This window comes from Poecilia latipinna, unplaced genomic scaffold, assembly GCF_001443285.1.
Source record: "Poecilia latipinna isolate Pla-1442-1.1 unplaced genomic scaffold, P_latipinna-1.0 Scaffold14, whole genome shotgun sequence".
Taxonomy (NCBI): domain Eukaryota; kingdom Metazoa; phylum Chordata; class Actinopteri; order Cyprinodontiformes; family Poeciliidae; genus Poecilia; species Poecilia latipinna.
The window spans coordinates 662,123-689,344 of NW_015112630.1; the positions used below are offsets into that span (position 1 = coordinate 662,123).

General features: G+C 39.1%; 5 protein-coding genes across 12 annotated transcripts in view; 1 reads left to right on the forward strand and 4 right to left on the reverse strand.

Annotated features, from left to right (window-relative positions):
- The window catches only part of LOC106947308 (ependymin-like), a 5,410-nt gene extending 4,830 nt beyond the window's left edge, over nt 1-580 (reverse strand). Inside the window, exons 1-3 of one of the 2 annotated variants that reach the window (XM_015032218.1) lie at nt 463-580; nt 342-376; nt 119-253 (exon numbers count right to left, since the gene is read on the reverse strand). In XM_015032218.1, the coding sequence (XP_014887704.1) occupies nt 119-253; nt 342-376; nt 463-538 (246 nt within the window). In that variant the 5' untranslated portion in view covers nt 539-580. The remainder of the gene's footprint in view (nt 1-118; nt 254-341; nt 377-462) is intronic. The other variant, XM_015032210.1, reaches the window with a different exon arrangement.
- A 2,190-nt stretch (nt 581-2,770) lies between these two features.
- On the reverse strand, nt 2,771-6,071 carry LOC106947348 (ependymin-like). Its single transcript, XM_015032274.1, has 6 exons — nt 5,965-6,071; nt 5,840-5,874; nt 5,636-5,770; nt 5,365-5,557; nt 4,291-4,378; nt 2,771-2,897 (listed from the first exon to the last, which is right to left on the reverse strand). The coding sequence occupies exons 1-6, from the start codon at nt 6,029-6,031 to the stop codon at nt 2,774-2,776; spliced, it is 642 nt and encodes a 213-aa protein (XP_014887760.1). The 5' UTR covers nt 6,032-6,071; the 3' UTR covers nt 2,771-2,773.
- Nucleotides 3,930-9,375, reverse strand: LOC106947332 (ependymin-2-like). Of its 3 annotated transcripts, XR_001424964.1 has the most exons (8): nt 9,229-9,375; nt 9,031-9,065; nt 8,801-8,935; nt 7,681-7,867; nt 7,508-7,595; nt 7,244-7,420; nt 4,817-4,824; nt 3,930-3,946 (listed from the first exon to the last, which is right to left on the reverse strand). XR_001424964.1 is itself a non-coding variant. In XM_015032263.1 (7 exons), exons 1-6 carry the CDS (start codon nt 9,293-9,295, stop codon nt 7,288-7,290), a joined length of 645 nt encoding a protein of 214 aa, XP_014887749.1. In that variant the 5' UTR covers nt 9,296-9,375; the 3' UTR covers nt 4,817-4,823; nt 7,243-7,287. The 3 variants fall into 3 exon arrangements, 2 of the variants coding, with proteins under 2 accessions (XP_014887749.1, XP_014887737.1); XM_015032263.1 differs by lacking the exon at nt 3,930-3,946 and having other exon boundaries at nt 4,817-4,823; nt 7,243-7,420; XM_015032251.1 differs by lacking the exons at nt 3,930-3,946; nt 4,817-4,824 and having other exon boundaries at nt 7,078-7,420; nt 9,229-9,374.
- A 778-nt stretch (nt 9,376-10,153) lies between these two features.
- alpk1 (alpha-kinase 1) lies at nt 10,154-22,564 on the reverse strand. 2 transcript variants are annotated; one of them, XM_015032285.1, is made up of 14 exons: nt 21,543-22,564; nt 20,904-21,033; nt 20,175-20,329; nt 18,805-19,003; nt 18,420-18,479; nt 18,255-18,341; nt 17,653-17,729; nt 17,452-17,547; nt 17,254-17,364; nt 15,021-16,704; nt 14,426-14,573; nt 12,716-12,878; nt 11,198-11,384; nt 10,154-10,891 (listed from the first exon to the last, which is right to left on the reverse strand). In XM_015032285.1, exons 2-14 carry the CDS (start codon nt 21,007-21,009, stop codon nt 10,695-10,697), a joined length of 3,270 nt encoding a protein of 1,089 aa, XP_014887771.1. In that variant the 5' UTR covers nt 21,010-21,033; nt 21,543-22,564; the 3' UTR covers nt 10,154-10,694. The 2 variants fall into 2 exon arrangements, with proteins under 2 accessions (XP_014887771.1, XP_014887780.1); XM_015032294.1 differs by lacking the exons at nt 20,175-20,329; nt 20,904-21,033; nt 21,543-22,564 and having other exon boundaries at nt 18,765-18,898.
- Nucleotides 22,565-25,100: 2,536 nt separating this feature from the next.
- The window catches only part of LOC106947368 (RAS guanyl-releasing protein 2), a 63,679-nt gene continuing 61,557 nt past the window's right edge, over nt 25,101-27,222 (forward strand). The window contains exon 1 of one of the 4 annotated variants that reach the window (XM_015032306.1): nt 25,101-25,558. The gene's annotated coding sequence lies outside the window, so the exon portion shown is untranslated. The remainder of the gene's footprint in view (nt 25,559-27,222) is intronic. The other 3 variants (XM_015032335.1, XM_015032325.1, XM_015032315.1) reach the window with 3 other exon arrangements.

Below are 27,222 nucleotides of genomic sequence, written 5' to 3' on the forward strand. Positions count from 1 at the left end.
TTTTTTAATCCCCCCCTTAAAAAAAAGGAAAGGATTTTAAATTTACTGGGGAAAAAAAAAAAAAAAAAAAAAAAAAAACATAACACGTTGTTTAAAATCCCTTCTCTGTGGTCGTTACTTCTCTGTAGAGCAGAAGCACGTCCAGGTGGAAGGTCTTATTGTTGTAGGATCCAAACTCCCTGAGGCGGATCCGCTGTCCCAGAGCATCGTAGGTGTATTTGGCGAAGGCCCCCAGCTTCTCATTCTGGGTGGACTGGACATAAATCCAAAATAAATATTTACTATAATCACAAACAATCGCTTTTTGTTATTTGGCTGGTAAAAACAAAGTGGTAACTCACCACAGAAAGGGAACCGGTCAACAGCGGCGGGGAGGCTGTCGAGATGAAAAGCATATTTTCGTCTGAATAGACGATAAAAGTAGAGATGTTCACACAGGTGTGTGTGTGTGTGTGTACTCACTGCATGGCCGGGGTCTCTGGGCCACGCAGCCCACCGACAGGCACACCAGCAGCACCAGCAGCACCAGAGCTCTCATGTCGTCAGGCTGACTCTCCTCTCTGCAGTCGGAGCTCACTTCCTTTAAAGGTGCGCAGTTCTCAGTCGGTGTCACCTGACACCTGTTTCCTGTTTTTAATTTTGTTGATATATTTTTCTTTCCAGGCTGAGGAGCCTGGAAAGTCATTCAGCGTGAGTTCACGTGAATCAGCTGAAAAAAGAAATCGACATTTTTGAGCTTTCTGGGTACAAAGCAACAACAAAGAAAATACATACAAACACAAATATATGCAATAAGTGTTGCCTCAGACATTCAGTCCATTTTTACATCATAATGTTGTATTTATACTAATGCTGTCAATTGATTTAAAAACATGTAATCAAATTAATCACACTCTTGCACAGTGATTAATTACTATTAATCACTGTGCAAGAGTGTGATTAATTTGATTACATGTTTTTAAATCAATTGACAGCATTAGTATAAATACAACATTATGATTAATAATGTGATTAATTACTATTAATCACTGTGCCTAACTTTTGTAGCTTGAAATATAAATGTGCGCACAGTTGTGGTTCTTGAAGGAATGTTGCCCTGGGCAACCCCCTCCTTCTGCTGCGTTTCAGCCAATTAAAATGAAAGAAATTATCTGTGGGGAATTTTTGTAGCAGAAAGCAGGTAATGTAATCTCCCAGAAGTCAACAGCAGCTAAAGGAAACTTACTCCACTATACATGCATACAAGTAGCAGAGAACCTGTTCAGGGGCGAACTGACAGATAAGATATATTTTATTTTCTAGTTCTTGTGTGGCCCACACCTTTCTGATGTTACCCTGGGCAAATGTTTTTTTTTTAATCCCAAGCAAAACATGTCTTAAGATTTTCAGTTTTCTAGGTTTTTATATTCAGAAATCTTTATAGGAAGTTTTGTTTAAAACAACTCCAGGTTTTACATATCAATAACCCATGAGCTACAATATTAGAACAAGCTAAAACTTGCATAAATTTTATTATGTTATGTTCACATGCCGAGGAACAAAATTAGACTTGGATCCTGAAGATTTGTTTTGGCTCTGTGGTATCAGCCATCAGCCATCAGCCTACGACATGTTTCAAACTCAAAATATAGAATAATTTTTTTCTATATCTGACATATAGAAAAATGTCAAATTGTAATGATGCACATTCATGTTTGCGACTGTAAAGTAAAAAATATGTTAGTTTAAATCCGGGATGCACCGACCTGAAAATATGGGCCGGTGCCAATGTCCAATTTTAATGTTATGGCCAACAACTATTATCTTATATTACATATCCAGATATTATACATCCTGATATGTGTTGCTACAGCTAAACACACCACAGTCGCAGTTGCTGCATCACCATTACTGTCACATGACCAAACAAATTCGACATGACTCAACCCCTCCTCCCAAAACACATCTGGCAACAAGATGGAAATAAACATTGGTTATTATCGACCCAGAAATATTTATGGGACTAATATTAAGGCAGATTAATATTGGACACTTTGAAGCTGTTGGATACTTGTGCAAGGTTCTGCACTCAGCTTCATGTCAGTCAGTTCAGGAAACGACTGCTGGTGTTTTCTACTGTGACTGACTGTTGCATATTTTAATAAACTCCCATAAATCATTAATTACATTAATGTTGTATTTAATGCCTCCTCTGACCTCATGGCCTTGGTTGTACATTGTCATGGAGCTCAGTACAGCTGCAGCGTTTGTATTTATTTTTATGCATTTATAAGAATATCACTGCTTACATCAAAAGGACATAAGGAAAAAAAATATCTGGATGAAAACAATACAATAGCAGAGGATAATTTCTATATCTATATCTTTCAATTCCTTGAGTGGAATCTGGAATAAAGTTCCAGAAAACTGCAAAGATGCTGAAACACTGATTCCTTTAAAGCAGAGCTGCCTTTGACAAATTTAATGAATTTGATGATGGCATTTGACAAAATGTAACATTTATTGCTTGTTTCATAGCTGTTTACTGTATGATGTTTTTATGGAGTAAAGAACTTTGAACAGCCTTGTTGCTGAAATGTGCTGAACAGACGAACCGACTGATGTTTCCTCTCAGTTCTGAACAATATAAATATGAACAATTCATTATGAATGAATCCCAACTTGAATTCCATTCAGTTTTTTCAAGTTTTATAAGAGCTACTTTGACTAAAACCACAAAAAAGTCATTTTACAGTAAAATAGATAGGCTCCTGCTGCAGTGTGTTTCTGGTTTTTAAAGAAGCTGCAGGAATGAAGTGTGTGAGTCTTGCTCCTCTTCCTCCAGCTGGGCAGTGCTGCAGAACGGTGGTGGGGTGAGATCCTGGGGGTCTACCAGGCCGACGACGTTGTTGAAGAAACTGAAAACCAGATGAAAACAATCAGTTCAATCTGTTACAGCTGCATCTGAGCAGAAAACACAGTTCTGTGTCTGAGTTCATGCCTGGTTTAAGGTTTGTTTCTGCTTGTTCTAAGTAGTAATATAATTCTGTGATCCACTTTCTTTGAAAGCTGGAAAATAAATGAAATATCTACTTAACACCAACCTCAACCTGAAAATCCAACATGGCTGACACATTTGTGTAAGATTATGACAGGTGAAGAGCTAAAAGTTTAGATATCACAAAAGATATAATTTTTCACCTGTGTGCTAAAAAGAATTGGTCTATTTTCCATCAACCAATGGAATTTGCTAACTATTATTATTAGCTATTAGCTGCTATTAGCTAGCTGCTTTCCTCTACTCCTATCTGATCCTTTTTAAACCTCTCCCCCCTTTCTACCTTTCTTTTCTCTCTTCTTTTTTATCTCTGTGTCCACTACATTTGAAATGAACCCAAAGAAATTTCTAATACATTTTATTTTCACAGATCAAGTGTAGCATCTTGACAAAAGCGGTAATGCTGTGCTTATAAATCTGTTGGGCCTCACCGTGACACTCACAACAATTCTGAATGCCGCACTGCCAACAAAACATGTAAATAAAAAAGAAAGCTATTAGCTGCTGTTAGCTATTAGCTGCTATTAGTATTTCACATTGTGAACTTGTTTTTCTAAGGATTTTATGCATTCAGAAATTGTAACATTTTTACTGACAGGGGCTGTGTGACTGTTTTAGTGACATTGAAACCATCAGAAATGCAAATCTAAAGCTTATTACTGGAGATACTGTTATGTTTTATACACACAGCACAACTTGTTGGGTCAGGTTGATAAGAAACTTCCTCTCATGGTGTAACAACAGATGAGTAGCTTGTGCGTTTGTGGACAATTCTGTTTATTTTACTACATTCAGCCGGCTTAGTATTGTTTATGATGAAGGGTAATTATTTTTGATCACCTGCTGGTTCATTGATTGTAATAAGACAGATTAGCAGGTATTACAAGTTGTTTTCATCTTATGTTTATGCGTTTCCTGAGCAAACCGGAGCAGGCCTTCAAAGCCTTATATGGAAGCGTTGTCATGGGGATTGTATAGTTTGTGTCTCTCCATACTGCTGACTCCTATGTTTTCTAGTTCAGTTTTATTAATTTATAAACACTTTTTTCCCACAATTAAAAAAAAAAATCCTTCTGCATAGTGCACCATTTGCTGGCTGGAGAGAAGAATAAAATCACACCACCAAATTTCCCTTCGTATTTCTGAATTTGAATTGAGTGGAAGGACACCATTTTATTCAGGAATGTAAAAAGACAGCATTATCTGCTGTCTGGAGCTGACGGGAATTAAATAACTGAGGCGTGAGCACTAACCTGGCCGCCACCCATCCTCTCTTGTCCGTGCTAAACAGGGTGCTGATAGGAATACATCCAAACTCTGTAACCGTGCTCACGTACGTTGCTGCAAAAGAAAAAAGAAAAAACAAAACAAAACAAAACAGATCAGTCACATAACTGCTGAGTCATTTTCAGTCATGTGGTTAAATGTACACTAGAGTGACTGACAGCACTAAGACCCTCTGGTAACACTTTATTTGAAGGGGGGTGAATAAGACTGACATGACACTGTCATAAACACCAAGAAATAATTACTGATATAAATTTGTTCTAAAAGTATTACTGATTGCACTTTAAAAATTAGGTAACTTTATGTTATTAAAGGTAAAGTTTAAACAGAAATGATTTCTTGGTTAATGTCAAGTTGTTATAACAAAGACATTTTGAATAATGTCAACTTTGTGTCATAAAAAAGTGTCATAATTTACCGAATGACGCTTTATGACAACAGTCATAAATATTCATGAAGGCTTATTCATGTTCATGACAGGTGTTATGTCATGTTTATGAAAGTGTCATGTCAGTCTTATTCACCCCCCTTCTTACAAGTGTTACCGACCCTCCTCCTTGCTCTGATTGGTTGATTCTAACTGGATATATGGTGTATTTCTGCAGATATCTGTAGGACCACAGGGAGGAGATGGAGGAGCTTGATTTTTGACAAATTATCTGTCTGATATTATACTGTCATGACATGGTGACAGATTTAACAAATATGTGAAAATATTGTGTCTAAAATGTAACTACTGGAGGTTTAAGTGCCTGGTGTATCTAATTAGCATCATACCTAAAGTTCCACTAGGTCAGTGTTCAGTTTTAAAATCTCTAAATAATTTTATATCTAAACAAAAGAAATGCAGTTTTTGTACAACTAGTTTTACATTCAGGCTCCTTTTCAGAAAAAGGGCTCAGAAACAAGTACCATGGTTTTTACTGTTTTGTACTACCTGCCACATAAAATCCCAAATAAAATATATTAAAAATTGTGGGCGATGTGAAAAAAAAAGTGAAAAACTTTAAGTAGTATGAATATTTTAGAAGAAACTCTACCTAGACCCTTCTTGGTCAGCAGCGTCCCGGTCCAGGTGTTAACCAGAATTTCCTCCCCTGGAACTGAAGAGCTGCCCAGCACAACCTGACCCACCAGGGAGGCATCCTTAGGAACGGCCAGCGGGACAAAGTCCGTACTCAGATGCCTCTTCAGGCACGTCTGGTCCCGGTTGTTGATCTTGTACATCACCCCCTGCAGGAAGGGATGGGATTACAAACAGAACCTGTTGGAATCTGGCATACATGCATATCCCCTCTCCTTGGTTCTCACCTGTTTGTAAAGCAGAAGCACGTCTAGATGGAATGTTTTATTGTCAAAGGACCCAAAGTTGCTGAGGCGGATTCGCCTCCCAAGGCCATCGTAGGCGTACTTAGCAAGAGCTGCCAGCTTCTCGCTTTGGGTGGACTGTAGGACGGAGAGAAGGCGTTTCACTGAGAGGAGTATGAGAACAAAGTCGAACTGGATTCAACTTACCACAAAAAGGCCTCCAGACATGAGAGGCGGGGATGCTGAACAGGAAAAATGCTCAGTTATTATTATGAGCTGGTAAGAAGAAATACAACATGTTGATGCCGAGCTCTTCCGGTGTGTTTACTTACAGCATGGTTGGGGTCTCTGAGCCAGGCAGCCCACCAACAGGCACACAAACAGAAAGAGAGTCGTCATGTTGTCCGATAGCAAGCCTACTGTACTCTGCCGTCCTTAAATGCAAGCCTGTGGGGTTTCCAGTCTGTATCCAGCATAATTATCAAAGATGCTGGTTGTAATGGTATGAAATATGCCGAATCCATGTGACTGAACAAGGAGAACTGACTAACTTGCTCTAACTGATTAGGATTCCCAAATCCAATGATTATCTCTGGTTTTTGCTCATCCAGCCATGATCACTGTCTGGTCACGTTATTCCCTGGTGAAAACCTTTTTACTTGCTCCACTTTTAAAGACATAAATGAACACTCACCTTCTTAAAAAGTGTTTTATGTTTTATGTTTTAATTACAGCACCAAACCTGCTGTATATTTACAATAATTTCCCTCGTTCAGGAAAAGTTGAAAGCCAACAACAAAGAGCATCGACCATCTTCTGAGCAGAAGAGCATTCTGTTCAGAAGGAATGAACAGAAAGCTCTTCTTGAACAACCAAACATAAAGATCCTCAGGTCGTACAAAACCAAAAAGCTTACGTATTTTTGGGCAGTTTGTGTGACAAACATAAAAAGTATTGTAGAATGGTGAAGAAGGGAGAGAATAGAAATACATCTAAATATGTGTATGTGTCATTTATCTCCATTTACTGATACTCAATGTAAAATTTAGTCCCTCATTCGCCTCCACTGTCCTGCATGTGGAGACGGACTCCAAAAAACTAGAAACTGTAATTGCAATAAAATGTTAGTTTGCACAAACTTTTGCATCCAAATAAGAATTTTGTGCTGATTTGTGTTGGATATACAAAATCTCAGTAACCTGACAAAGTGTGAAAAATGTTCAAGATGAATGAACTGTTTAGTGTGTGTACTTGTATGCAACCTATTTAGGGCCTTCTCTGGTGTGAGCCTAATGAGGGCCAAAGTCCACTCACAAGGCCATGGGCTCTTCTTTTAAGGATTAGGGGTTGGGCTTAATGGTGTCATGTGAATTATGGTTAGTGTCAGGCAAAGTTACGGGTAACCTATAAACTTGTGTGTGTACAAATCACACTCAAAAACACAATGAAGAGAAAATTACTCAATTTATTATTCTTGCTCATGTTCTAGAGAGACATTCTTCAACGGATCATCAGAGTAAATGAAAATGAATTGAAATGGAGAGAACTGAACAAACGGATCCATTTTGAGAAAAAATACTGAACGCACCGAGGTCTCAACCAAGAGTGGAACAAGACAACAGAGTTGGATGAAATGAAACAATCGAAGGAGGTCTTCATTTCTTGCTTTGAAATAAGCTGAAGAAGTCTACTGGTTCCTTCTGATCCTCCATTCTCTCTGCTTCAGAGCAGAAGCTGGGGGGATTGAGGAGATTAGGATCTTCAATCCCGATGACGTTGTCGAAGAAGCTAACAGAGAAACAGATGCAGGAATCATAAGGCTGAGCTCGGACATGTCAGCTCGAGCTTTATCATGGTCACGATGCTGAAACTAACCTCGTCACCACCCATCCGAACTCTTTGGTTTGGTAGTTGGTGTTGACAGGAATGCAGCCAAATTCAGTGACCACTGATGAGTACTTTCCTGGAAGGACAGAGAATAAAAGCTGTGCTGCCAAAGCTGGCTGAATGAAGAACCGAGGAGGTTACTGCCATAGACGCCTTCTCACCTGACTTGTCTGGTAGCTCTCCCATCCAGGTGTTCACCAAGAGGCCTTGTCCAGGTCCGGAGGAACTTCCCACCACAGCCTGACCCAGCAGAGTGGCGTCTTTTGGGATAGCCAGCGGGTAGAACTCTACCTTCAGAGGCATCTTCTTACAGGTACGGTTATGATAGTGGATCTCATACATGGTAGCCTGATCAGAAAAGTAAGGAGGGACGGTTTCAGCAAGGTCAATTCTTTCAGATTCTTCTGTACATCTTACAGAACACTTTTCAAACAAATCATCCTAAAATGGAGAGGGTGGGCCAACTGCAAACCTACAAACAAATGGCTACCAACACATAGAGCATGCATCTCTATATGGATATGGCCTTCTGAGACAAGTTACTACTGATCACCCTAACACTGTGCTATAATGTACATATTTAAGGGCATCAATATTTGCATTGGAATAAGCAGACCATAAAGACCAGATGACTTCTCTTGTATTAAGTGATGGAAGTTGAGGCAGTGCTGGTACTCTGGTGTCAGACCCGGTGCTTTAAGGTCCTTGTAAATTTGTGTTGCTGATCTGGAAGTGTATCAAAAAGGTTCCCACCCTGAAGTTTCATTCACGATGCTTAATTTGGTATTCATGTAACAGTCTCTACAAGTTTTCAGGAATGAAGCCATTACACACAGTCATGTAACTGACAATCTTCAAAAGGAATTGTTTCTAAAATGGTGAATTTGTAAGTTGTTCTGATATTTCTGTCAACTCTGGCATTCTAAACTGATCATTGTTCCTCCACAACAGAATAAGGCTTTCTTCATGGGTTTAACCAGAGGTAATCATTTACCATTGCTCCATTTTATTCCACTGCACTTGTGATTAGTTTTTTTTTTTTAATGTGTAGCTGTTTCCTGTAAGAAAACTTTCACGCTGATAAGAGACTGTGATTTTCTGAAATCACATTGGAATCTTTCTGGCTTTACATCTAACCAACCAGCTCCACTTGCTTGGAAAAATCTTGAGAGAAATGTTTCTACTACAGTGTTTCCAAACTTCCATTTCCTTTTTTGAAACCTCTGATCTACAGTCACTTTCTGCTAAAATAAAGACACAGAATATCCATGCTCTGGTCACCTCTCTGTAGAGCAGCAGAACGTCGTAGGTGAACGTCTTGTTCTCGTAGGTGCCCAGCTCCAGCAGTCGTACTCTGCGTCCCAGTGCGTCGTACAGGTATTTGGCGTAGGTCCACAGCTTTTCATTCTGCGTGGACTGGAAAGTGAGAGTCTAAGTGATGCTGATTCACACATTTACTCAGGAGTTCTGCTCAGGTTTTGCTTCATTGTGCAGACGAATGAAAGGCTTACCACCGTGAGGGCTCCGCTGAGAAAGAGAGGACTTTCTGTGTGGAACAAAAATGTAACATTTTTCAAATTAAAAACACCAAATAAATAGTCTAAATAGCAGCAAAATTTTGTCTAATACAGAAAAGGTGAGACATGATGAAGAAATGTTGAGAAAGCAGATGAAGTTAAAGCTTAATTCCAACTAAAACATCCATCTACCGCATGGATGTGGCGTCTCTGCCAGGCAGGCTGCCAGCAGACATGTGAGCAGGACTGGGAGTCTCATGTTTCTCGATGCGCCGATCTGTTCACTGTGCTGTCACAGGTGAGGGATCTCCTCCTTATAAACTCTGACCCGAGTCTCGGACACGCAGAGCCGTGGTTCCGGGTTTTAGCTCCAGCCCTGACAGCTGGCCACAGGTTGAGGTCATAAATGAGACAAGTGTTGTTCTCAGAGTCACGCTGCAGTAAACATCATAAAAGCCAGCGTCTGCAATATTCTCTGAAGGCTGGTTAATGCTCCATTCAGAGCACACGTTTAAAGCAGGTTTTTACTTTTAGTCGTTTTGTATTTTCTTAAATATTGAAATTGATTTCACAATAGAGAAACTTGAAATACACTCTTGAACCTCTTTTGGTTCAATACGTGACTTTTCACTCAGTGGGTGGTTTGGCTTCCAGCATGGGACTGCAGTGGGTCAGGGGTGAACAGTGTTGTTTGTGCTCTGATTGGAGGAGGCTCCTAACCTCAGGACTGGATCTGAGCTGATGGATCAAACCACAGTCATATGACTCAGGGTGTGTGACTATCACGGGACTAACGCGAGTAGCCTCCAGTACTTCCTGTTTTCACAATGCTTACTGTGCCTTTGACCAGTCATTAACCTTCCTTTCTTTCCACAGAGTCTGACCAGAAAGCTGATCACTAGAAAAAGTTACCGACCATTTATCACATTTTGCTGTGCTAACAAAACTCGTTTAACTCGTCTGACTTGTACAGACTTTAGTTCCCCACACATTGCTTTAACAACATTTTTGAATTTATTTTAAAAATTATAGCTTGATAATATCTCAGTTTGACTATTTTAGCCCTTATGACAAAAAGTTCAGACACCGGACGTTTGATTGATATCAGGAACGAAGATCTGATCAGCAAAATTTATTAAAGTCACTGCTTCCACATTCTTGCAATCCAATGTTAACACAGACTATATATATTTTTTCTTTTAGCATTTTTTATTGAAAATTTACTCAAATAAAATGTCTTTTTTCTTCTTCCAAAAACTGATTTCTTCAAGTTTTGATGTATAATTTTTTTTGCCTATGTTAATAAGAAAATTCAACTGGAGTGGTAGAATTATACTTGGAGCTAAAACAATTTAAATCGTAATGCTCTGAACAAATGAACAAAACAAACGCTTACAAAAAAGCAGATTCAACACTTTTCTGGAGAAATATAGATGATCATAAAATGATGTGAAGTACAAAGCACTTAACAAACAGCTTTGAGTTTCAAACTACTTGCTTCAGTCTCAGCTGCTCTGACCATAGTGTTGAATCAATCAGATATTCAGAGTAATGTTGGATGCATTTTCTATAAATATCTGATACACTGTGATTCAGATGCCAAAAAAATTAACAAAAAACATTCTCAGCATCAGTCAGTACATGTAGTCTCCAGCTCTTTAAACATGTGACTGCAGGGTGAGTGGAGTGAGTTCAAGCAGGTTGCAGATCTCGTTGCAGGTTGGTCCATGTTGCTCTTTCCGGAAAATTGCCAGCCCCCTTTCACCAAAGTTTGAGGGCCCTGTGGGGGTCCTGGTGGAGTGAATCTGGGGGTCCGTGAGGTAAGTCAGACCTTTCCCATTGGAAGTCGTCCATCCTGTGGAAGAGGAAAAGTGCCATCTGTTCAGAGTTGCCTTTGATTAGTAGTAAGTGAAACATTGACCAATGTTTCACTTAAACCAATGTGTATTTGCCTGATGATTTTGATGACATTTGGCAAAATATAATGTTTATTTCTTGTTTCATAATTGCTGACTGATGTCTTCATGATTTGAAATGTTTGTTGCTGAAATGTCCTATACAAACAAAGTTGACTTGACAAAATGTCAAATCTCTTTTTCCATGCGATTGCAAACGATTACTGTGTTCATCCCTGGTCAGAGTTATAGTTATGTACTGATACCTTGTAAGTCGACCACAACTTCCTGGCGACCAGAGAACAGATAGGTGAAGTGTCCAAAAGCCAGACCATATTTCGTAGCCTCGACAGACATCTCTTTCTGCCCAGTGTTGTTGGTGAGTTTAACAAACTGTCCAAGCATGTACGGCTCCACGGTGATGCAGCCCACAATCTCATCTCCGTTTAGAATCTAAGCACAAAGAAGAAATGGATGAGGCATCTTGAAACTTTCAAATCTCTTCTGATGAACTGATTTGTTGTTGCTCAAGAAGAAACGTAGGGGTTCAGGATCATTTTAGGCCATGTCCATAACAACCCATATTTCTTTTTTTTTTTTTTTATTTAAATGGATTTCTCTCTGCTGTATTTGGAATTATCATCCACTTGTTTACATCTACCTTCCAATTTACCAATGGTAAGCTAATACAGCTCTTGTGAGGATTTTTGTGTGTATTTTTTGTGTGTTTATTTAGTTCCTGTGTCGTCTCGTCTCCCTCTTGATTGTCCCCATCTGCCTCTTGTTTCCCTGATTACCCTCTGTGTATTTAACCTCACCTGTGTCACCTGTTCCCTGTCGGATCCTTGTCGTAGGAGTCGTAAGTCGTGTCTTTTGTCACTCTGCTCCTTTCGTGTATTCTACCCAGTTGCTACCAGTGTCTGAGCTCCTAGCCTTCTTTGCTGCCTGGACGTCTGTACTCCTTGTTATCATCAAAACATAATTTCTTCACGTCGACCTGAGTCTACTGCATCAATCCTCGCTACCAATTCATGACAACTCTGGAAAAAAAAAAAAAAGAAGAGACCATTGCACTCAAGCCCATTGAAAACCTCCTGGTTATTCCACCAATACTGATTTCTGAACTCTTCCTGAGTTCAAACATTAGTATTGTTAAATGAATATGAACTTGTTCTCTTTGCATTATTTGAGGTCTGAAAGTGCTGCATTTTTAATTTTTTTTTTTACTATTATTGTTTTTTGTTATTTAGACCATTTCCCATTTTATGCAAATAAATACTACATTTTTGCTTGGAATTTTGGAGACATGTTGTCAGTAGTTTGTAGAATAAAAGAATGTTAATTTTACTCAAACATATACCTATAAAAAGTAAACTCAGAGAAACTGATAATTTCTCTGAGATAATTTCCTGCAGTGGTTGTATTTTTTTCCAGAGTTGTACATGCTTTCAGCTGGTAAATCATTACATACCGAGGGATAAATTTACACTATTATGATACTCAACAATGGCTACCCATAAATCCTGATGAATGGAACCAGTTAGGTAGATTACAAGTTTGTCTTGAAAACCTGCTCTGGCTGCCCTAAACCAAACCACTACCAGTATATGCCTAACCCTAAACCTAACCTAAACTCAATTCACACCTTAATCCCAAACCTAACTCCTGGCCCAAAAACAGCTGTTCTCAGTTGGCCCCCGCAACCTCATATGGTTTAGGAAGACGGTCCTTACAATTGATCAAATACAAAGCCACACACACACACACACACACACTGTGCTCACCAACAATGCGTCGGAGGGAATGTAGAAGATCTGAGCCAAAACTTCTTTATCGTAGAGACTCTTGTTGAATTCAGTCACATAGTACTGAGCTGTCATCTGGCGCTCCACATCTTTCAGGTGATACTGGATTTCTCTTGGCTTCAAGTAATCCTTCCCTACATAACTGCAGAAAATGTCCAGAAAAACCAGAGGATATTAGACAAAACTCAGAAAGCATTAACAGCTTTTTCGCCTTTTTATCCTATGTCACAGTCTTAGTTAAAAATATTTCTATCAAATTTCTACACACAATTCTGCCAAATATACCCCTATTTTTTTTGTAAATTTGTTGAAAATAAACAATTAAAGGAGCAGTATTATGTAAAAGCAGCATTTTTAGCTTTGAATCATGATATAATGTTATTCCTTTATCAAAAATATACCTGAAGTGTTGATTTGACTATTTCATGCATGTTCGAGAAATCATTTATCTCCAGTGGCAACCATTCAGCTGTGTAAAACCTCTGGGGGGATTGAGCATCGCCTCCTCAGACCAGCAGTTTCCAAACTTCTGATCTTCCACCTCACAGAGCAGCCTTCGCCCACTCGGCTCCTTCAGACTAGCCAGCAGCAATTAGCAAACACCTGGTGGAACTGTGCATCTGCTAAGTTCATTATATGAGGTAATTCAGTGCAATGCTGGTAGAAACGTTACTAAAGGGTTAATAGAGGAGCCATGTTGTGATGACTTCCTGAAGGCGGAGTTTCAGGAAGAAGAGGAGTTTTTAAAGAGACAGATGACCAATTTCAAGGTGTTAAATCATGAAGTCAAATTTCTTTCAAATTTGAGATATATGGCATTTTGACAACAACTGTCAGTAACATACTTACTTGATTGTGCTGTAAAATAATTTTATGTGACTGGAAAACGCATAATACTGCCCCTTTAAAACACTAATTTTATGTTCATTCAGTATTTTTTTTGATGTGGAAACGCAGATATACACTGGGGAAGTGAAGAACGTTAAGATGCTTCTGATTCACCTTGAAGCAGCAGCCATTTTGTAGCCATTCTATTTCAGTCTCAAGCATTTTGATGAAATTGGAAACATCTGCTGAAATACAAGACATTTTGAAACATGTATTGAAGTCCTTAACGACAAGCTAGAACAAAAAACAGCTAAATGTAGTAGTTCTAAAGCAAATATTTATTTTTGTCTTTTCCACCAACTTCCTGTTTGCCCCAGGAACCATAATAGCTGACAATGGCTGATACTCAGCAGGGTTAGTTGTGTCTGAGCTATTGCTGACCTTTGGTGTGAAACAACAGTTTAAGGAGTGATAGAAGTCCTCACCATTGGTGCCACAAAATGTCTATAATTTTGTTGAAAAGACTTTATATCAATGTCTGGCCTACGTTGACCCCTTGATCCTGTCCAGGTGGTGGGAGACAGAAGAACTCCCACCCATCATGAAGCTATTACTGAGCTGGAGCTCTCCTTCAGTGACATCATGGGTGCACAAAAGAGTTTTATCATAGATCCTTCTGCCTTGTGCTTCCACTCACTTTTAACTTGCTGCTGATACATCCGAATTTCCCCCATTGTGGGACAGGATATCCTATTCTATTCTAATTTAAATTTGAGGCTGCAGCCTTTTTGAAACCACGGTTTCTGCTCGAAGCAAAATGTGACATGGAAATAGCATGATTATTTTTGTAGCATCTCATACCTGCTTAACCTCTCCTCCTGATGCAAAAACTGAACCCATATCGCTCTTCTCTGTTTGCCCTCCATCTCCATCAGATCCCCGATGTAAACACAGGTCTCTCTGGCCGTCCACAGTCCTGTGGCCTTGGAGAACTTCAGGTGAAGAGCATCTAGTGGGGAGAATTCGTGACAAGAGTCATTTATTCAGACGGGCTTTTAGCTAGCTTTTCGATGTGCGATCTTGTATGTATTCTGTTTTCAGGACTTTGGTTTTCTGACCTGTGGAAGGTATACTATATAGATAAACTTGACTTACATTTACACAAAACAGTAAAATGGCAGCATAAAAACACCAAAATACTCAAGGAAATACTAAAAGCAGCAGGAAATTATAATTAGGTGCATCAGTTAAGAAGCCAATCAAGACTGTTGCATATTTTGAAATTTAGAACATTTTCATTTATGTTCTAATGTATCATGTATATATTTTTATTTTAAGGCATATTATATATTTTTAGCATGACAATTGCACTGGTGAATATAACATTTTGAATAAACTGGGATTATCTACATAGATAATGGAAGAGAAGTTCCTGCTATCACAGAAATAAACTTACTGTAGGCAGTTTGAAATTTTTGGAGTTGGAATAACTCTGTCTTGCTGTAGAACCTCCTCTGCAGACATTCATGGCAGATTCCAGCCAGTAGAGCCTGGTAATCATGCTGGGACAACTCAAACTCAGGAGCAGCTGTTGTGCTGGGGTACAGACAGCTGTAGCACAAAGTATTCTTGTTCTGAGGTGCTTTTCTTGCAGAAGTCACTTCATTGCTTTGGTGCCCGTTTTCATTGAGCTCCACCATATCGTATGAGCTCTCAGAGCTCTCCTCAGAGCTTTTAATAGTTGCGTTTGGGTCTGGAATCCTCTGTGAAGAGTTGTGTTGGACCGCTGAGACTGCACAGCCTACAAGTTTTGCAGGACTTGAATTGGCTGCAGGTTTTATATTTGAGTGAACATCATGCCTCTCGAGTGGTTTGTGATCTGCGATGCCACCAGGTGAAGAGCTGCTTTCAGAATTCGGTGTTTCCACAATGACGAAGCTCCCATCAGAACCTGAAGATTGACTCCTTGGTTTTGACACATAACCTGGTTGTACTTTTTCACACATGGGGGAGTTTTGGCCAGTTGAGATTTTTTCCCATGAAGACTGGGAACTAAAACTCTCTCCAAAGGAACTGAAAGATGTTTGGAGAGGTAGTTGGGAATGCAAATATTCTTTGCTTTCCTCATTAACATCAGCCATACTGTCTTCATCAAAGTCTTCTGTCTCTGTTTCGGCTTGAATTGCTTCACACTGTGGAAGCGGTCTTGGGGTTTCAGGAATTGTGGACTTTAGGACTGGATGGGAACTATTTCTGGAGTTCTGGTTTTGCGGCTTTGGCTTATGGTTTTCATCTGCAGAGTGTGAAAAACTGTCGTCATCATCACTCTCAGTGGGAATGTTCCTCTGATCGCTAATGCTTGCTCCGTGTCCACTGCCACTTCTATGAACACCACTGCTGGGCTGAAGAGAGCCTGATCTACTGAAGGAGAGCTTCTGCCAAGACAATCCCAGGGGGTCTGTGCTTTCCAGGGTTGCAGCAACATTTTGAGACAAAAACACGTTTGATGAATCCGAGCTTTTTGATTTTTGCTTGAATACTTCTGTACCACTTTCTCTGCTGGCTTTATCTAGGTTTGTATCCAGTGCTGTTAAAACTTTTGCCTTTTTGTCTTCAGTCTCCTTGAAACTTTTGGTGGCCTCACACAGTGATGCATGATATTTCTGAAATCTCTCCAATATCTTTGAGAAATCCTCCAGGGTGAAATTTACAGAGGAATCTTTGTCGTTTCTGTAGCTGTCTGGAATAAAAGATCCTTTATCTGAATTAGGGAATGGCTCAACACCCAGCAGCTGCTTGACTTTAGCAACTTGTTGCATGATTCTAACAGACAGGCCATCTTTGTCTTGAGTACTGGAATCACAATACTTGTAGAAATATCCTAAAGCTTGCTGGCAAGCTTGAGCAGCCTCCTCTACAACATCCTTTGGAGCGTCCAGCCACTTGTCAGTGACGGTCATTGAATAGGCTGCCTTCAGGAAGGTATGAAGTTCCTGCTGGCTGGTAACCGGCTCGCCCTCTGCTTTGGTGAGAAGGCCGATTGTGAAGGCCTCTCGAGCCTTCTGGAGAAAGGTCACTCTTTGAGAGGGAGGGCATGCTAGTGAGAAGCTGTACAACAACAAGCAGCTTCCTTGAGCCGTCTAAAGACAAACAAATAAAAAACAATTACAGACCATTTTTTAGATAGTTACCTGGTTTTTCCTGACCGTTAGTCAAGTTTAAAACTCTCAACAGTTTCTAAATCTAAATTTTCTCTATTAGTTGACACCTTTCAGCACAGCCTGTAAGTAGGATGGCACATTTAGCAATGGCTGCTGCTGAACCACAAGCAGCTTGTCAGTTATAGTGTGTGGTTTTCTGGTTCATGTGATGACATTACTGGCAGTGGCTTAATTTCTATTTTTTTCCACTTCTCTTTTGTCACATTACCATACCAATCCCTCTGTGTATTGAAACATTTTAGGAAAAGAAACAGACCATCCTTCCTTATCACATTGATTCCTTATGAATGGGTCCAATGACAAAAGTCAAAAGACACTTTATTCAGCACATGGAACGTAACCAAATCAAATGTAGAAGTTTTCTGAGTCCTGGATGACTGTTGAAAAACTAAGTGACTCTTTTATTGATAGGAGAAATGTTCCTGTAACAGCCGTGGTAACATGAGAGTGTTCATAAGTACAACGTACCACATTCGTCAGCACGTAAAGTGAAGCGTACTGACTGTACACCACAGCCATCTTAGCTGCCTGGGCGGCCAAAAGAAGACGATGACTCCCAGGATTTCCGAGTAAAGATGGCTGAAAAATAGCAACAAATATAAATTACACTGAATACCAAAAATATCTGCACAAGGAAAACAACTTTTTTTGGTTTCTTAAACTTACAAAATCAATATCTGGATTAGTTTTAAAAGAATGGAAGTCTTCATCACTCATGGACACTAATATGTTAGCCAGTAAACCAAGAGAGGTCCCAATGCCCTGTGAAACAAAGGTTTATAGCAATGTGGGATTGAGGCTAGTAAACACAACAGCTTTACAATAGGGTACCAATGCACACTTTAGCAGTCTTATCTTTAAGGTTACCTTCTTATCAGGCTGAGGGAGTGAGTAGTAGCCAACCAGAGAAGCCCAGATTAGCTCTGCGGCCTGCAGCCACAGGCCTGAAATACAAAAAGATTGTAAAAGCAGGACAGAAAACAAAAAACCTTTAACTGCTAGAGCTTGGAAATAAATACAGGAGCAATATCCCTTTAAAACCAGAAGCTGTTCTGTTGTAGTGAGAGTTAAAACACATTCTAACGATATATATATATATATATATATATATATATATATATATATATATATATATATATATATATATATATAGAGTTTTGACAAAATATAAAATTTCAACAAAGTCTGTTTTTGTTGAAATGCAAAGGTTGTTAAAGCAAAAAGACAATACTTCGTGGGATGTCTGAGTGTCACCTTGAAGAAACAGAGTCAGAAGACAGTCAGATGGAATCCCTTTATGCATTTATAAGAAGTTGTAATCTGTAAGGAACATCTTTTTATATCTCGTTATAACAAAGTTTCTCATTTCAGCTAGCTACTGCTCCTGAATTTCCATACTAGCTCTGGCAGTTAGAAGCTTCCGTACATGAAGAAATTAGTAAACTACTGCTTACTAATTTCAAACTCACCCAACTTTTGCAAAACCATTCCACGCACTTGAACACTGACGGCTTGAACGAGCACTTTGTCACTGTCACAGTGATAGACCCAACAACCTGAATGTCAAAGACAAGTTCATGCTTAGAGCTGGACTTTGGGCCTTTAAAACTGAATAAAAAGCTCTGTTGAACTACCTGTTGTTCCATTTCTATAAATCAAACTGCTCAAGATGGATTCTGCCTTCTGAAGTTTTCCTGTGGAGATAAGATATAAAATAATCAAAAAAAAGTATAACACTAAATGAAATTATCAAAAAAGCTTTCAACCCTTGTAATACCAATTCATACTATCCTGTAAGTGTAGATGTGTTTTATTTTGTTGATTTGCCAATGAAATGGTTTGTTTCACAGTCAAAACACAGTAATACTAAATAACAATGAAAGTTGAGTTGTTGTTGCACATTCTACAAACATAAAAATCAAAACTGTTCCATTTGACCTTTATATAAATGTCCAATTATATATAAGGCATAAGAATACCAGTCAATATGTTCAAGCCCCTTCCTCCATCAGTAAATACCAGAGTTAAGGAAGACTCTGGCCACCCGTATGATCAGCTGAGGGGCTATGGGTTGTTCAGGGTACCACCGGTTTAGGAGCTTGGTGATCTTTAGAAGTCGTCTGGATTCATCGATCCAGTAGAGGAATCGGTCCACCAGGAACATCACTGCCAGGGACGTCTGTGGTTCCTGAGCCATGATGGAGGACTTCAGAAGATCCTGGCAGCAGATTAAACACACAAACTGTATGTAAGCGAGGCGCGTGTGGATTCAAAGTGCTGTAAAAACATAGTCATACCTGGATGGATGACTTTTTGCTGTTTTGTCACACTGTTCAGACCAAACTAATTTTAAGCATATCCGCTGTTTTTTTTTGTTATTTTTATCTAGCACTGTGTTGATCATGTACGCTGCTATCACTGTCCCTTGGGCCATGGCTGCTTTAATTGTGGTGTATTGTATTGAAAGGCACTGCATGCTGTACTGATGGCGGGACCATTGTTTGAACACCGTTATTGTGTAGCCAGTTAGAAACGAACTCCTTCACCCGAACTCTATCTTCTCTGATTCTGGTAACTTATATAAAATGAATTATACTCATAATTATAGATGCATAGACCATAAAGTCACAGCACTCCTCCACCGGCAGCCTGACACACCCTGACGCAACACGTCAACGCTCTCAGTCAGTGGAGTTTAAAAGATGGAAAGTAGAAAGAACAAGAGAGGAGCAGAGAAGGGAAAGAGGAAACCTCTGGAATCAGACGCAGTTAAATGAGTAGAAACTGTCGACTTTTTCACAAAAACGAGCTCTAGGTTAGTAACGTTGAATGAAGATTATGAAACTGTTCAGTAAAGTCAATGAATCCTTGACTTTAGATTATGAGATTATGCAACAAAATGTTGCATAATCTCAATATTTTTATGATGCGATCAATGCCCCAGATCTATCTTATAGCCAGAAAAAAGACACAGCACCCTTTGACATGTTTCTGTAATACTGCAAATATTCTTTACAATATTGTAAAAAAAAAGGAAAGTCTAATGTTGTAACGTATATTGTTGGAGATTTGACCTTTAACTCTTATTCTCTCTCTTTTTTTAATCTAAATTGTGATGAAACCATTTTCTTGAAAACAAGCTGAAAGTGCAACACTATTTGTTTTAATTTCATATTTTGAAGTATTAATGAAGTTAATATGGATAGCTTTTTCTCTCTTAAAAACTGATTGCTATAATTTTACACAGCATGTCTTTGATGTTAAAATTAGTTTAATGACTAACATTTAGGTTTGCTAAAAAAAAAAATAAAATAAACAGGAAAAACTGAAGGTGAAGGTCATGACTTTTCTCTGCCTGTGTTTGTTAGCATAAGTTGTCTAAGAATTACCAAGAGTTGCTGCAGGTTTTTGCCGATGAGGTCATTGAGGTTGGTCTTGTCTGTGGGGCTGATGGACTGCTTATACTGCCACCTCTCTGGCACAAAGGGCCACTTCATCTGCTCTGCCTCCTCCAGCAGAGAGGCCAGTTCTTCACACAGAGACTCTACAGGATATAAAAGAGGAATTTCATAATCCCAGGAAAAAGAGTTCAAAAACAACGAGAACACTCAGGTTTAAAGCTGCACAACAGACTTCACTATCGGCATCAGTTAGAAGCCCTGTTCAGGTTTTCTCCAGTTCTCCAGAACTTAATGTAGATGAAGGTTACAATTTCAGAAAAATCCACTCCAGTGTCATCAGATTATTATCATAAGACATTAATGTGCACATAAAAAAGACTCGTACATAATTCACGTATGCATGTTCATACATACTTCATAATTTGCCAGGTCATTTCAATGCAAAACCCTAAACATGAATTCTGAAAGGCGTTTCCATGGCCCAGTCAAAGTCCAGATCATAATCTGATCGATGTGATAAGCTTCTGAATGCGGCTCATAAAGTTTTGATTGCTTTAAGCAAAACAAACAAACAGACAAACAAACAAACAAACAAACAAACAAACAAACAAACAAACAAACAAACAAACAAACAAACAAACAAAAACGATTTAACTCCAGTAAGAACCAAATATTTAGTCCAGATGAACAGGCATATAGCGCCATCGTGTGTCTGACCTCTGCAACATTTGTACTTCAGCTTCACAGAGTCAGAGATTTCAACACTTCCAGGTTTTTCTCTCGCTGCGCTGAGGCAATCCTCCAGTAATCCTCCCACCTCCATTCTCAGAAACACAAACAGTGGCTGCTAGAGAAAAAAAAGAGGATTTCCTCCTGCTTAGAAAGAAATAATGTAATAAAATAAACAACTATGTGTTTGGAAAGGACTGGAAACATTACAGTTTTGTTACTTTATAAAGTATGAGACAGAAAAACAGATTGAAAGAATGAACGAAACCATCGAGAGGAAGAAAGATTATTTTATGTTCAATCTAAATACTGAGAAAACACAATCAGTATTCATCATTAAACACTGTCTGGACTAGAAATACAGTCATTTGTGCTACCATGCATTACAATGTAAAAAGCTTTGAAAAACTTTTCCCGTAGTCAGATTATTTTAATTACTCATTGATCCCTTGTTCTGTACTTTGATCATGTTCAATAAAAACACTTTACATTCAGAGAGAACAGAGTCACAGTGAATAACTGCTGTAGGACAAGATGAGCTTCAGGATCAATACGGCAGAAATACATCCCGTTTTATTTGAAAGGAGCAACTTATTAAAATCATTTTTAACAATAAAAAGTACGTACCAAGAGTTAAGAGTTCCCGGTGACTTCCTGGTCAGGCAGGGCTATAAAATGCTGCTTTCAATGCTGTAGGAAATTAGATTTTCTCAGGTTGGTTGCTTTCATTTTCAGTCCTGAATAAAAACTGATACTTGTTTTTCTTTAGATTCTCAGAGAGAAGACATGCAGTCCTGACGCAGAAGACGTCCAGAACCCTGCCTCAGATGAGCCATCTGACATTATTATGAACCTGCTGGTGTGTGTAATCTGCAAACGCCTCTGGAGTTTCTAACTAAAATAAGTAACCATTTGAAACATGTCAAGTCTTCTGTAGCAATAGACGTGACATCTGTTTTTCTGAATTCTTCAAAAAGCTATTTCAAGATATCGTCCGCAAGTAAAGTCACCCTGGGATGACGTAGCTGATAAAAACAAATTTTTTATGCCTTCCTCTACATTTTCATCTGCCCAGCTCCAGGAGGACAGCAAGCATGGATTATCTCACAGTTCCTATCTGAGTAAAGTGTCATTTCTTTGATACCTCAGGTCTTCTGGAAAAGATCTCGAAAAAGAGCCTTGACTTGTGTCTTTTCAAATCGTACTCCTTCAGTACAGCGATGCTTTTTGATGTGGAAAGCAACATTTTGAAGCTAATAAACCCTGAAAACTTTAGCTTTCACAATATTCTTCTGTCCCGTTTTATTTGATGCCATGTTACCACCTTTGCACAGGTCAGTCAGGTACATAGACTTACAGTTATCACTGAGATGATTTTCCCCTTCAGAGATTACCCGTTGGGCAGATCCTTTCTCTGTTGTATCATAAAGCCAATGTGTATTCCAGAATTTCAGAACCACAGCTCCATGATCTGTTTCTGGCAATTTTCTGGGGGCCACAGAAAGTTTTAAAACTTCTGTATTTGCCTGGCGGCCTGCAACACGCCTCAGTCTGCCATATGGGGTTCAGCCAAGAACACGGCTGATCACCAAACCAGCGTTTTTGGTACCTTCGACAGTAATGTTGAATATTTTCTAAAACATTTACATTTTTTGACTCCTTTCCTTCTTTCTGAAAATATTTCTGAATATTTATTTCTTTATAATATTTTACAGTTTTGTAATGGTTTACAATGCTAACAAAGGAAATGGTTTAGTAAGTTAAAACTAATCTTTGAACATGGTCTTCAAAAGTCTGCACACCTGTTAGAACCTCAGGGATTGAGACTTAAAAATATGAGACCATTATAAATCATTTCCATTTAATTGGACATACACTGCATTGGCACTATATTTATTTCAGTACATTTTCTTCAGTAGGAACATGGAAGTTGGTCAGAGTTGATGGGAGAAAACTTGCTAGAAGTTGTAAAAGCAGGAAAATGACCCCAAATATACAGCCAGAGATACAATGGAACGATTTAGATAAAAGCACATTTCTTTGTTAGAAAGACCTAGTCAAAGTCCAGCCCTAATCCATTCTCAGGAGTGTATCCCAACTCAATCAGATTTTTCTCCTTTGGAGATGCACAGTGTGAAACGCCAGGACACAAGCACTCCGCCTTGAGGAGACCCAGTTTTCAGTGTGGTGGATTTGGGGACTAACGTTTCTCTCTCGGTCACATAGCTGAGAATCCACAGGTAAAGAAAGATTCTCTATTAATCTCTGAGGTATGATGATAAATCAGTGTTCCTGGACAGGTTTCTATTTTAGACTGTTTCTGAGATGGGAGGTTGGGCTGACAGGCAAACCGATAAACATTTAGTGTTGCGGGGAGGCTAACAGTCAAGTGTGGTTTGACAAGTTGCAAAAATGGTTGAATTATTATTGTGGTCAATATGAAAGATTTACTGAGGCAGGAAACAGTTGATTTCTAAATTAGAGTTTAGACTCCAAATTAGCAGAAACCTATGTGACTACTTTCAAACACCATTTGTTTTTAGCTTCACATCATTCCACACATCATGTTTTTTTGTAAATAAATGTTTTTGTTGTTGTTTTTTTTCTTCACAATTACACTGTCATTTTGTTTTTCAACCTCAAAATAAAACATGTGATCAATGGTAACTAATGTTTAGCTAATGTTTAAGCACTAACAATCTTCCAAAAAAACTGACAGCTCAGTTTTACAAAGTTAGTTCCCTTTTTATTCTGGTGGATTGCAAGAGCAGCTTCACAGTAAACGAGCCTGAGTGGACATTGCTTCATCTCTCTGTTTTTTTTTTGTCATTGACCTGTACCTTACCCAGGTTTCTAGAATGCATGACCATCACTGCTTATTTATTATGATGTTTTCCTATTTACAGTCATTACTGAATTTTACTTGTATATTTTCCCAGCAAGTTTTAGCACAACAAATTTAATTTGTATAAAAAATATCATATTTTATTTCTTTGTACATTAAAAAACCTTGTGTGTAATTCATTAGCCAGTTAGATCTTATTGTAAAATGCATTTGGTAAATCAAATTACTTGGAAATGAACATCATTTTGAACAAGACAAGGATTAAGTGAATATCTTAATGGCCTCACATGTTCTCAGAATATTTTATGCTATGAATCTTTAAATAATTATTATAGTTGCTATGCATGTGCTCTGTCTTGTGTGTCTCTGGGTTCCTCTGACAGACTGGATAAACAATCGATGGAAGTTATATCTTAGCGCCCTCTGCTGGCAATGTGTTTAAGGTTAAGCCCCAAATTGTCCTCATACCTGACAGGTTGAGATTAAAAATTATTTTAATTAAAACAAGACCTTTCTGTCAGGTAGGAAATGAGACAGGCATTTCTCAAAAGATAACAAAACAATATAAATCTACTATGCATAAAAAAGTGTCTTAAAAAATTGCTTCTTCCACAAATTCTCTAGCTGATGCAAAATGATATTACTTCCAATCTTAAGATAATTGTCAAAACTAAAAGGCTACGTTAAATTTACTATCCTAGGGGTATGAACAATAACTGTAGCCATTTTACTTTGAACATAAAAGATAAAATAGCCAAGCTATCTAAAATAAGTCCCCCATCTTTTGGGAAAGTCTAATAAAAATAATAATAATAATAAATAAGCTTTTACCATCTATTTGTAGATAACTACTTAATCACTACATTCAGAATGTAACAACAAAAAAATCTCCCTAAAACGCAATTCTCCTTCATTCTCTTGTTCAATGAATGCAACACGTGACGTGACGCGAAGGAAGGGGCAGATCTGATGTAGTAACAGGTTGCTGTGTTTCTTAGAGTGCATCCTAATATTTCAAATGGAAAATAACTAAAATAAAGTCCTATTTAATGCGACAATGTTTTTCAAATCGCACTTTAAAACAGCCGACAAGAAAACCGTATTATGTGTTGGAATAAAAACCGTTCAGCGCACGATTTAAACGGAGAAAACTCGGTACTTTTGTAACTTTCCCGCTATACAAACTCCCTCTGGTGTTAAGCGTACTTCAACCGCCGCGGTGTGTACATGTATGTGTACGTATGTATGCAAAGTATGTGTGTATGTGTACGTATGTATGCAAAGTATGTGTGTATGTATACGTGTGGAGCTCGCAGGCCGCCTCGCACGCGGACTGAAGCGCGGTGCCTTCGCGGTGCTGCCGGAAGGCGGGACTGTGGCTCCGCACTGCGATCTGTCGGTCGCACAGCTGGAAGGCGCTCCAGCTGCGAGCCGATGGCCGAGCTCAGCGGCACGCCAACACACACCCACACCAAGTCGCTTCCGAGTGCGTCAGCATCACAGCACTTTGTATAGGCATTTTTTTTTTTTTTTAAATCTCTCAAGAGCTGATAAGAATTATTAGAAAGAAGCAGCCGCATGACCCGACAGAACAACAAGTACCAACTCTGAGGAGAGGAGCGAACCGAGCGGAAATCGCCTGATGACTCGTTGTGCATTCCGCCTGTGAGCGACCAGCAGGTCCCTGAGCTCCCAGTTGGTGGCCGAGCTGACGATGTGATGTGAGGCTAAACTCATCCACCACTGTTCCCTCTGCAGCCCGTCCTCCCCGGAGCATGGGACCCCGCGAACTCTGAAGGTAAGCGCCGGACCACAACTTGCCTGTTAGTGCACACACTGACGCCACTTCGTGCGTCTTTCATGCAGACACAGAATCATCTCTTAACACTTTCTTGTGCGGATCTGTTATTTGGAACGTCTCTGTCGATCCAGAGGTTTGTTTCGGGATAATCACGGCTGGACGTGTCTCTGCGTCCGTGTTTTCTATAGGTTGATTAAATCAGGCATTGCATGTGTGAGTGGAGGTTACTGTTATATGGATCTACTTGTTGCTCAGAGTCAGTGATGGTGGAGTGTGCACGCACACACACGGACACACGCGCGCGCGCAAAATCACCTGGTGACTGGTGGTTGTTGTGTGCAGGAATGACCGCATGCACACATTAACTTTATGGCTTCCAACAGCCATAATGTGAATGCTCGGGTGCTGCGGCTGCACTGATAAGACGCATAAACCTGCTTTATGATTGTCAGAATATGGAAATTTGTTTAATTGGCCCTGAGCAGAGCTCCCAGTAGTGATGGAGGAAAGCAGGTCTGTTCCTAAAATTAGAGGCGGCTTCTTCAAGTTGGATCTGTTAATTGCAATAAATTCCAGCTCTTCATTATTGTGTGTTATTAATTATTATTATTATTATTATTATTATTATTATTATTATTATTATTATTATTATTATTATTTATTTATTTATTTTTTCGCCTTGGCTGCTTAAATTCAGCACAAAAGGTTAAACCTGAATTGCTCCCTCAATCAGACGGGACTTGTTCCCTACGCAAGGCTGCAGACGCGCTTTGCTTGTGGTGATTTAAGGTGATTTTCTCCCGCCACCCTCAGCGCAGAGACGGATTAGGAAGCATGTTTGAATGCCAGCTTCACCCGCAGTGTTATCCTGCTGAATGTTGAGCTGCTCCAGTGCGGGGATTTTCACTTGTAACTGGGTGTCTGTGTGGACGTTTGAACGGGATTACAGTCGTGGCAACCTCCCGCAATTCTCGAGTTTTACGTTACGGTATGTCGTAAAAACAACAATAACAACAACAACAAAAGAAAAACAAACAACTCGTCGTTCTCAGGCTGTAAAATGAGGTGAGATGGCCTCGACTTAACAGTGCTTACATTTTTTTGCCGTGTCACTGTTTATTTTGCAGATGGCAGGAGTTATAGTGTGTGAAAAAAATGAAGCTACCTCATTATTTATGACTATTTAAAGTCTCCTTGAGTAGTGAAACATAACATGCCACATTCCTGAGAAATAACTTGAGTGGAATACACTGGAAGGAGTATGTTGCCTTTTACACACATTTGAACGTTTCCGGTTGAAGTTTGTAGGTGATCAGTTAGCATCTAAAAAAAAAAAAAAAACCTCATAAAATATCTGAACCGCAAGTCGTATTTAGGGTAGCAGCTAAGTACTTTCTGAGGTGTGTATGCATGCGGACACATTGCAGCTCCTCCAAACACCTCAAACTACAGTACACAGTTTAAAGACAACATTTTACCGCTAACTTTAGCTAACCTGAATATTTACAAGCCCCCTCTTGAAAGACTGAAATAACTCACCTACTACCTGTCAGTCACTTTGAAAGACTTTTATCCTTGTCCCTCTTCTGTTTTTTTTTTTTTTTTTTTTTTTTTTTTTTTTTTTTCCCTTTTCTAAAAAAACAAACAAATCAAAAAAAAAA